The sequence below is a fragment of the Aphelocoma coerulescens genome (assembly GCF_041296385.1).
Source record: "Aphelocoma coerulescens isolate FSJ_1873_10779 chromosome Z unlocalized genomic scaffold, UR_Acoe_1.0 ChrZ, whole genome shotgun sequence".
Taxonomy (NCBI): domain Eukaryota; kingdom Metazoa; phylum Chordata; class Aves; order Passeriformes; family Corvidae; genus Aphelocoma; species Aphelocoma coerulescens.
In genome coordinates this window covers 32,968,109-32,980,241 of record NW_027184085.1, presented here as the reverse complement: position 1 = coordinate 32,980,241, position 12,133 = coordinate 32,968,109, and the positions used below count along the sequence as shown (strand labels likewise).

The 12,133-nt window shown below is 35.9% G+C and overlaps 1 protein-coding gene across 1 annotated transcript in view; it reads right to left on the bottom strand.

The window, feature by feature from the left end:
* Positions 1-12,133, bottom strand: part of CNTLN (centlein) — a 199,609-nt gene that overhangs the window by 98,060 nt on the left and 89,416 nt on the right. Inside the window, 1 exon segment of the mRNA XM_069002458.1 lies at positions 6,020-6,194. Within this exon segment, the coding sequence (XP_068858559.1) occupies positions 6,020-6,194 (175 nt within the window).

Below are 12,133 nucleotides of genomic sequence, written 5' to 3'. Positions count from 1 at the left end.
AGACTCAGAAATGCAAGAAACCTCATTACAAAGGAGGGGATAGAGGCTGGTCTAATTGCTCTATAAGGGTCCAAGGTTACACTTGATAGGACAACCAGAAACAAGAGGGAAAGGATTTTTTTCCCTTTGAAATAGTTTAACACACTGTGAAGTTGAAGGAACAATATGCTTGAGGAATATAAATACAACAGACAGTAGATCTTATACCATAATGACCATATGGTCATTAACTATAATGTGACTAACTAGAGACAAGAATATGTGTTTATATTATGTACAGCTTCATATAGCAATCTGGAGAAAGAGTATGTGAAAGTAACACTTAAACTGGGCAGCTTTCTTGTTCATTCCATGTCATAAGTCCTTATGGCAAAGAAAGAAAGGCCTCATAAAATTAGACTTTCAGATTTTCTGAATAACTTTGGTTAAGAACAGTGAAATACTAACACACAGTTAATGCCAATAAGGTAAAATACTATTGTGCCAATACATAAAGTCAAACAAAAACTTAAGATAAATTGTGATTATTCTTGTTGCATTATGCCACTTTCACTGTGAAATAACTGATGTACAATAAAAAGAATCAAAGATAAATTCTTCTTCAATACTGCATACATCAGTACTTCCACTATTCCATTAAAATAATTTAATCTTGAAGAGTATCTTAATTAGCAGCTGACATTTTTTTTATTTGACCACTGCCTTCCAGTATGAAATATTTACAAGACATCATATACCACAGTTTCATTTTAAATAGTATGGGTTTCCAAAAAGGAGAAAAAGAATCTATCATGAAATATCAGAAAACATTAATATCTGATATTTATATTCCTATAGATGAATGTTAATATTTCCAATGTGGTTTTGTCATTTGGTTTCAGGATTCTTTTGCCTCTGAAAGAGAAGTAAGAAAGTGATGTAAGAAAGCCCAACAAACAACCAAGCAAAATGTTTTTAAAAAAACATTGTTATAACCTCACAAAAAAACCCCAACCAAAACCAAAACCAATCCAAACAAAACCAAAAAACCCCACCAGAAGACAACCACCACCACCAAAAAAAACCCCAAACCAAACCAAAATAAAACAACCAAAACAAAACCACCAAAACAACAAAAAAAACCCACCCTAAACCAAACCAATCCACCTGCACAAACTCAGAACTAACATCTGGAAAGAATTTTAGTACATTTAAAATCTGAATACCAAAAAAATATAATAATCTTCAAAGTCCCAGATTTCTTGAATAAAATGAAGAGCTTTAAAAAAAACTCCCAAACCCCCTATTTTCTACATTTCCTAATCATTATATGACCATATATTAGTATGTTCATAAATCATTATTTTTCAAGAATTGTTTTCTATCTAAACACTATGTTTGTATAGAGAAGATCTGGAACATACATAGTTTCTCTGAAATCAGAAACAGAAGGTCAAAGCACTCTACTTGTTGCCAAAGAGAAGGACAACAAAGGAAAAGAAGTGGATCAACCAGTGCCAGGCTGTTAAGAATACATAGGTAGAGAAAAGCCAAGAAGGAACAGGGGAAAGAGAAAAAAAAAAAAGAGAAAAAGATAAAATTCATTGTCTTGCTAGTCTAGTCACAGCTAATAACATACAATGAGTATGTAAGCATTTATATACATATATTTATGCACAGATATATATATATATACACACAGAGTTTATATATAGCTACCTAGGATTGTGCTAGAGCCAAGGTATGTAAAGAAACAGTGAAAACTGTTAACTATTTATGGATACAGAAATAATTCCCTGTGACAATGGATGGGATTGGTGACATGCATTAAGAACATTCTATTGCTTTCACCTTCTTAATGAACAGACTAAAGGTCTGTGGATAAAGGACACTGGGTCTGGGCTCTAGTGTTGCACATAGGTAGTTTGAACAAAATCTTGGTTAAGGAGGCAACAAGTCTTATCAAGACAAAAGAGATTCTGTAGTAAAATACACTGTAATTGGATAGCCGAGGGCTGCTGCAAAACTCAGTTTGAAAGATGGCATCTGTAATACCCTTCTCACAAGTGCAAACTTTACTGCTCCTGATGCCACTAAATATAAACAAATAATTTTTAATTCAGTCCTCAAATTCTACAGAACAATTTTGACATATCTAGATAGATATTTAATATCTTTATTTAATTGATATATTAATATCATATATCAATTATATATGATATTTAATACCAAGATATTTAATATCTTCAGAAATGTATATAATGTTTCAAAATGTAATGTTCCAAAAATTTTCTACATGTTTAGGAGTAAAAAAGCCCTCCAATTTTATCAGTGAATAATGTTAATTCAAGTAAGTAAAGGAATCTAGATCAGAAGATTTTTCATTGAATGTTCCTAAAACATTTTTACCAAAGACTAAACCAAATAGCAATAGCAGAAAATCAGAAATAAACAGTCTGTAATATGAAATAGATATACCACTTTGTAACAGAAAATTTAGCATAAAGAAATAGCAGGTAAGTAGATGGGACACACATGAACTGGTAATGGAGGCACACAAGCAGAAAAAGAAAATATGCCTATTTCTAGACAACCTTCTCTTACCTGTCTGCACCATGAAAGACACCATGGGATGAAGCTGCAAATAGTCACATTCTTGAATTCAGCAGCTTTTGTGTTTAATAAAGTGCCAAACAAGCCAATAAAACAAACAACCAACCAACCCAATCCAACCCAACCAAAAAAAACCCCAAATGACAAAAAAATAAACAGCAACAACAACAAAAAAACCCACAAAAACCACTGACAAAACCAAAACAAAACAAAAAAATCAAAGCCCACAAATAAACAAAGAACCAACCAACCAGCAAAACCCAAACCAAAGCAGGGAAGTCAGAACTGCTCCTGGAATGTCTTAATAGTTGAGGACAGTGGGCAGAAATCTTAATGTTTTTATCAGCTGAAGAAACAGAAATATCACTGAGGCTGAACTCAAGACTGACCAGATACAGGTGGGGTTTTTAGGGAAGAAAAACAGCAAATTCTTGATTCACTATGTTTCAACAGAAACTTTACCAGTACTGCAAGTTAACGTGCCTTTCAGTATGTTGACACTACAGACTTAGGAGAATGATATAGAATGTATATGAATAGAAGGCAATTCTAACTCCCATGCATCATACCACAGGAAAGCCTAGCTGTAAGAAAACCCCAAAACCCTGCTGAATTAGCCAGCACACAAATGTCAGTTTAATCAGCTAACAGAAATCATCCAAAGCTCAAAAAGGTACAAAGTGTAAGCTTCTCAAAGAGCTCTAGGAAGGTCAAGCAACTGACTCCTATCAGACGCAACAGCTATACCACTTTTCACAGAGACTGGACTTATGAAGGTTACAGTTGCCTGTAACACTTAACAGTATCACAGTATCGAGGTAAAAGACATTACATGCATATCTAACAAAGCTTTTAACCAGCTCTTGCAGAGTAAGTTGTTTCTGTTACTCTGTATGACTGTAGGCAAGGCGGATTTCTACAATTCACAAAGAAACCAACACAAGGCTATAGACTCATGTATGCTGTTGCATATATACAAACACAGCTGGAAGCATGCAGTCGTGTGGCCATACCTCCCAATTTATCACAGTAGTGCCAAGTTTCTGGTTTGTACCAGGCTCTTCTTTTTAACACCTCTCCAACTATTCCTTCTTTCAACACCTTCAAAACCTTTTCAGAGCAGTAAGTCAACAAAGCAGTGTAATTCTGATCAGAAGTGATTCCATGCTTATTTGTTCTTTGTATCCTGGGAATGTACGTAACGGGGAATGAAGGGGCAGCACAACAGTCTTTGTAAAGTCAAAAGGATCATCTTTTTAAAACAAAGACTGAATATCCAACATACTTTTTCTGTCAAATCATGTGCTAATAACTTCTGTCAGAAATAATTTTGTGATAAAAGGCTGAACAATGAGTTAATGAGAAGATATTTCACTGAAAAGGAAAAACAGTAAAGCGCAAAGTACTACTGCAGCAGTACTACCTTTTCTATTTTAGAAAATCCAGAGTATTTCCAAAATTTCACTTACTGTGTTGCCAAAATACAAAGGGCTTGTAGCTCATCAGTTGAGTTCCCAAAATTTTTAATAGAGACTTGTGTGCACTTGTGAAAAAGTGGACATAACAAACAACCTTGACTATTGAAAGAACATGACTCAGATCTACTATCAAAACAGGAAGAGATTTTCTGCAATAGGCTTAAAAATTTGTATTCAGTTTTAATCAAGGAGGTGTAATTGCTTTATTTTGACACAGTTCACGACAAACACAGCAGACTCATTTACTTTCCCCTGAGGAAATAGAAAACAACTCTGTGGAGGGCTAACCTCGGCAAAGGGTCAAACACCCACTCAACTTCTCTCACTTTCCTTCCTCACTAGGACAGAGGGAGAAAACAGGATGATAAAGTTTGTGGGTTTACCACTCAACATCATGGGCTGAATCGACTTGAAGAAAATCAATTTAAGTTACTGCCACTTAAAATATATTTAAGTAGTAAGAAATAAGGAAAAAAAAAAATTAATCAACACCTTCTTCCCTACCCAGAAGGAGCTCCCAGCTTCCCAGGCACAACTTCATTCCATTATTCCTGACTTTTTTACCACCTGCTGAGCCATGCAGGTGGAAGGTTTACAATCAATCCATAACAGCTCCTATTGGGCCATTCTTTCCTCCTCACACTTTCCCCTGGTCTAGCACTGGGCCTCTCCACAGGCTGGAGTCCTTCAGGATAAACCTGTTCCACAGTGGGTCTTTCATGGACCACAGTTCACATAAGAGAGGAACCTTTTCCAGCATCAACTCCCCTCCATGTGGCTTCCACTAGCAAATATCCATCTGCTCTGGGCTCCTCCACAAGCTATAATATTGACATCTGCTCCACAGTGATCCTCTCCATAGGCTGAAGGGAAATACCTGTTCCAGCATGTGAAAAAACTCCTCCCTCTCCTCCTTCCTGACCTTGGTGTTTGCTGGGCTGTTTCTTGCTGTTTCTCACCTTCTACTCTTCACTCTGCACTGCTTGTGTAGCATTTTGGTTTTTCTTAAGCACATTGTCACAGAAATGCCACAACATGCTCCTGAACAAATGTTCTAAAGTATGTCTTTTCCCAAAACTAGCACTCAGTGCAGGACATTAAGAAAGAACAAGCCATACATTTTTCAAAGAAAACGTTATGAGATACCATATGTGGATAAACTAGAAAGTTTCTAAGGAAGCAGACATGATGTTCTACCCTTGTACATTATTTATACCATTCAGAATCACGTTCACCTTTGCAAACTTGTTAAGGAGATCTCTTCCAAGATTCCCATACTCTATACAATCACAATAAAAACAGATGAGGAAGAGTCTGAACACACTGAAAAGCATCATGATTTCAGCTAATTTAATTGATCCATTTAAATCACAGAATTATTTACAGATGTCATTCATTTACTATAGCTTATAGCTGTTATTGTTATTTAATGCCTAAATTAAACAGTGAGAAACCATGAAAGAGGCAATCCAGCACTATACAAAGTTGAAAGTATAAACCTCAAAGGACATTGTTGTGATTCTTCCTCGAAAAAATACTATATCCCACTCTAAAAATCAAGATTTTGAGAAAAAAAATCTTTTTCACTTAAAAAATCATAATAACCATTTATAGTTCTCTTGTTTTCCTTACAGTGAAAGATGGTCATTCTGATAAACACCACAAAATATCTGATAAATATTCATATTAGCAAACCTACAAAGAATTTATCCTTCAAATAGTTCATTTAATTAGGAATCCCTTATTCAGTATTTAATAAGGTAAAAATCTTCTACTCCCAACAGCTATTTTAACAAGTCTTTGGCAGATAACATAGGAACTATTCAAACAACCTTCCAGAATTATAAGCAGCGTCAACAGATATTAAAATTATTATCTGGACCCTTGAGCAAAAACGTTTGGCTTCACCAGCCTGACTTAGACACAAATACACCAGACAATAAAACTACCTCATGATTTCTTCCAGTCCTTAGATTGTTGCTTTCCAGAGTAGCTGTAGTGTACAAATTATGCTCTGCTAGGTTAAGACCTGCTTTTTTCAATTTTTTCTATAAAAGTTCAATTTCATATTCTTGCACTGTAATACAGCACTCTAGTTCACTTAAAAAAAAGGCTGTTGAAATCCTTAGAAAATGACAGCATAGTTATATCGTATTGGTAACAAAAAATCAAAACCATAACACACCATTTACATAAAACTGCCCAGAGAAACATATTAACAATATTACAGAAACATGTAAAAGCTGCAAATAATTCTGCTTTCAAAAATGACTCATTAATCCATAATCAAAACCAGATCTCAAAATATAAACATTTTCAGACCACTACCATATCTTCCAAATCCAAATTTGCATTCTTAAAAATGGTTGTTTTATACAGATGTTCCATCTTATTCTACTTATTCAATGGTATTTTGTACGTCACATGCTATCAAACCTTCTTGACAAAGTATTGCACCTTCTGGACTTGTTTCTGGTGAAACTTCAAGTTGTAAGTATCACTGCTCTAACAAAAAACCCTTAACTGCATATTCTGTAAATAAACATACATTCTGTAAATAAACTTATTGTTAGTTAAGAACTGCCTCAGAAAAGAACTTTTTTGATGTAAATCTACAGCTTGTCCCCATTACATCCTTAAACTCAGCACAAGTGTTGTGGTCAAACTGAAGACTTACAGAAAAAATAGATACTACGTCACAGTGTTACTCAAGGTTGGTACTTTATTTTGTGAAACTGTTAAATTCCAGGACCTTTCCTAGCTATCAATCCATGTGCAGCAATTCCTTCGCACAATACAATGCTCTTGCACACCGATCAATTTGGCCTAGTTACCAAACCTGTTCAGACAGGACACATTTCACTGGCAGCAGCTACTCTAAGTTATATCCCTGATACCCAGTAGCAGACTTGTGTGCACATGACCAAGAGTGGTCAAGTTACCATGGCTTGATGACTGACTCCTTGTCAGTTGAGTTTTCATTACCTGGCTGTGATGACACTCTACTCCATTACAAGTACTGGGCAAAACTTCCTTTGCTTAGTGTTAAGCAGCTGCAATATGCCTGTTGTGCCACCTTATGGCAATCACAAAGTGAAATGCTCTACGTCAAATCTCCTCCACAGTGCCTTAAGGCTGGGGACACACATTCATCTTCAAACAGCTGTGCCAAAGATGGTAAAATTCCCACATCGTAATACTGCATCCAGGCAGCTGGAGGTTAGCACCTCAGTGCCATTGCTGGAGAAGGAATGATGAAAAACACCTCCCTAATGGATTGAATAACTAAAAGGGCTGGTTAGTTTAAAAAGTCAATGGAACTGGCTTGAGCTGACCTTGTACTACACTGATGAGAGGAAACTCATAGAACTCTATTGCCAGTGGTGTTCTGACAGCAATGACAAGCAGCTGGGAAGCAGTAAAGTCTTCAACCAACAAACTTCATCCAGAAGACATGCTCTTAAGACTAACTACAAGTTTTGTTTTACCCCTTATTAACAAGGTCCTGGCAACAGCCCTTGCTTGCAACTGTTTGAGCATATTCTTAAGACCAATACTCATTTCACTAGAGAAGATAAAATTAGGTATAATTATCCCTTGGTACTACCATCTCAAATACTGGTATTCCCCATGTAAAACAAGTCAGGTATACTGACAAAAATCAGAAAAAGCAGTGTAAAAAAAAGATTAAGTAAATAAATCTCCAAATTCATGCCAATCAAGAAATGAGGTGGTCGAAAGTTGATTAAAATCAATCAAGCAAACACCTTAGTAAGCTTACTATTTTTCAGAAACAGACTAATGGGTATAGCCATTTTATTTCTATGCAGTACATGATGCTTTTCATACAGCCTAATATAAACTTACAATTTCAACAAATAAATTACAAATTAAAGATGTTGAGCACTTGTTTTAGAAAACCCACAACTCTTCTCATAAAGTAAGTGTAAGAAATTTGTCAGAGAGTAGAAGTTGCCCATGCTTTTGTTGACTATAAATTCTGTTCCTCATTTGCATAGTTTAGGTCATATGTAGTTGCAAACAGATAGCATTACTACCTATGATCAGTAAAAGGCCTGTTTATAAATATTAGCTTGTTAACACATAGGGAAAAAAAAAAAGGAAAACAGGAAAATGAGGAGTAGACAAGCCATGAATTCAAAAGAATGCTTTAAAGAAAACTGGACTACATGTTTGTTTGAACAAAACCTGAGCACTATTTAAGAAGGAAAAAAATCCAACAAAACCTAGAAGACAGAAATAGTGTCAGTAGATAAGGGAAATGTAGCTACACTTAAGCTGTGGAACTGATTTTATTACTTGAACTTTATTCTTTCTTTTTACAAATGAGAAATACACCTATGTCTTGGGGTGACTTTATGATGTGCATCCCATATCGCTGCCTATGCCAAGGAATTAATTCTTGTGCCTTTCTATGCCTTTAAACTGCGCCTGAGAGGGGGGAGGAAAACTTGAGCAAAACTTTTTCAAAGCATTTTGCAGCTTGTTCAAGGTCACACAGAGACAGAGATTTTTTTTTCCAGCTGCGGCAGGGGAGCGGCTTGCTGCTCCCCAGTCAGTTTCTGGCCAGTTGTTCAGTTTCTTTTTCTCCAGAGAGAGACTGAGAGTTGGACTTTTTTTCCTTCCCTAGAATTTCGGATTTTCTCCTTTTCTACTGGACTGCTTCAATATCAGAGCACATCAGGAGGACTTTGCACCGAGTACAGAGGGCCTGGCCCTGGGCCAAGCCCCAGCTCCGAGGAGTCCAAAGGGAGGACTCTAACACTTTCCCAGGTTTTTTCTCCACAGTGAGAGATTTTTATTATTTAGCATAATTTTCCTTTTCCCATGTGTTTGTTAAATAAATAGTTTTTATCTCCTTCACTTTCCCTCAAGGAAAATTTATTTTTTTCCCGAACCTGGTGGGGGGAGGGGTGGTTGTGATTTCTCTCAGAGGATATATTTCTAAATTTGACCAAACCAGAGCAACCTATGAACTTGACACACACATCTTCCTCAGTTGCATGTAAAAAAAGAGCTCCATGTGGAACATAAGCTTTACAATTATATTAGTAACTCAAAAAAGAGTTAACAATTCCAATCTGTTACAACAATTTAAATTCACATTACTGTTACTTTAAAGAGTAACACCTGTTAAGTGCTCATAGAATCATTTAGGTTGAAAAGGACCTTCAATATCCTCAAGTCCAGCCGCTGCTGCTGACTTTTAACCCATAAGAATTACAGAATTTTCACTAATGATTAACTTCTTATTGTACTTCTTTTTTCTTTAAAAAATGAAATGCTGAGGGCCTTAAAACATAACTCCATGTAAGAGTCACAGACTACATCAAAACTTTGTTCCTCTATGCCGTGCAAGTTCTACTATTGACTTCAATAGGACCAATACATAAGCAGTATTATTCTTAATTTCTTTTGAGGTTATTTTCCTACTCTTTTCTTCTTCCAAAAGAAATCCCTAGAAATCACCAAGCTGTGATATTTATTTCAAATAAAATTCCGTAAAGGCACAGTTTCTAACAAAACCCTTACAACAGTCTCTGTACAAATGGCTATACAGACATATTTCTTGGAAAACTAAATCCAACAAATCCAGTCTTAGATCTTAATGTACACCTCCAAAATGCTTATGCTTTTACCACAAAATATTCAATAAACTGTTACCAAAAAATATTTACCTATAGAATTGGGGTCTACAATATCCTCAAAACCTGCTCAATTTTTTTTAAGTATACCTGTCAAATTTCTTCATTTTCAGAAATTCTAAGAACCCAAATGCAACCTGATGAGATCAATTTAAAAACGAAAAGTTTTGCTTATCAATGTACTCCAGTTTAAAAGGAGTTGGGTATAATTTTCCATTAAACTTAACATATCCTTGAATAACTGAGAAATATTCTTTTAATTTTCCTAGCCTAAAGACTTTGTTTATTCAAGTATCAAGATAATGTTAAACTTTTTTTTTTTTTAATACATTAAAGTAAACCTTCCCAAGACAGAAAGCGGGGTGAAATTTCTCTCTCTGGTCTTTTGTTTCATATCCATGTCAATTTAACTTTATACTTCCAGACTTCTGTGCTCCAGGTATCTTTGGTTAAGAGCAAAAAGAATTACTAAACCCAAATTATTTAGTAAAAAGATTCGGTTACTATGAGAAAAACCAATTTTTCTGTATAAAAAAATGACTCCATGAACAAGACAGAGTTTCAAGATCTACACATGAAAAAAGAACAACATTTTTACAAGGGCATGTAGTGACAGGACAAGGGACAATGACTTCAAACTGAAAGAGGGGAGATTTGAATCAGATATTATGAGGAAATCCTTTACTGTGAGGGTGGTGAGACATTGGAACAAGTTGCCCAGATAAGCTGTGGATGCCCCACCCCTGGAAGTGCTCAAGGCCAGGTTGGATGGGGCTTTGAGCAACCCAGTTTAGTGGGAGGTAACCCTGCCCATGGCCATGGTGAAACTAGATGATCTTTAGGTTCCTTCCAAGACAGGCCATTCTATGATTCTGTGAAATGCAATTCCATCAGATCTTTAAAGAGAGATGTGACCTTGGTTTTTCACTTTCTAACTTTACATCTAAACTCTAATTTGTAATCTAAGAACTATGGGAAGTATTACAAATAGTAAGGCCAAAAAGGCAAATAATTTGGACTATAATGGAACTCTGTTTTAAAAATCCTAACACTATCAGGAAAAAAAAGCAGAATATTGAGTTTCAAAACTACATAAATCATTCAACATTCAACGTCTGTATGAAGGATGGAGTCCAGTTTCATAGTAAAGATCAAAACTCTGCAATCCAGAAAACTGCAATCTGAGAGGCAGAAAATTGCAATCTAAGAGGTTCTTCAACAGTTTCTGCCTCAGAATGATCATTGTAGATTTTTCATTTTATGAACTGAAACAGTAACTCACAGAGTAACTCACCAGGGAATTCTATGAAGGTTCACTTCCTAAAGTCTATTCTGAATCCTATGTCTAAAACTAAAATTTCTATGAGACAATCGTTTCAGTGTACACACAATGGTGACCCTCTTCACAGTCTATCCATCTACATGCTGAGTGCAGCAAATGAAAACTTTTCTCTCAGGTTGAAGCATCTTAAGAGTCCAACTGTATTACAAGGTCTAGATTAACAGAATAATGGTTTCCTCTTTCACACAGCAAAATCAGTTTACATCACGTTATTTTACGAAAGATCACGTGTCTATTGTGATACTGAAACTTCCCTTACAGGCAAAATATATATTCCAAATAAATGTCAGAATTTCAGTTTATGTTTTAAACAACAAATATAATCAAGAAAATATTTATTTCTATCAAGTAGATATCTCACTACTCTTACATGTCTTTTCACAGTGAGACTCAGCTGATGGTTTTCTGGATGCATTAATCAAGCTGAAACATAAGCACCACCTTTGCCACAAACATGTAATATATAGGGAACCATCCACTGTACTTACAGAAGGGAATCCAATATCACTGTTGTCACCTATCAAAAGCAGTACAAACAACATGGAAAAAAATACAGCTATGCTCCATCATATTTCTATTCTGCATGAGTTTTCTGAACTGGCAAACGAGAGCAGGTACCAAAGGAATGGATATCTAAGAGCTTCAGGACTAATTACACAGCCTAACATGTTCTTCTGTTCCTTATGGGTGCATGTGCTCAGCTTTCTTAGCACAAAGCTGTGCTAACACCAACTGCACCGTACCAACACTATGGGCTAGGAGAAAACAAGAAGAGCCTCGACGGTCTTTCTGTGAGTTAGATGCAAGCTCAACTCTGCTTCAAACTGGTCAGGAGGCACACTGTGGCTTAGTAAAAACTAAAGGCTCAGCAACAGAGCAGAGTTTAGACATACAGCTCAGACCAGAGAACAGGTATATAAGATTACCAGAATATCTGAGTTAGGAAAACAGTAATTTTGACCTGTGGCATCCAACTAGACTATGACCCATACCTCAAAGTTTCCTTCAGTCAAAACTCCTGGAATCCAGTGCCATATGCCAAGCAAAGCCATGAT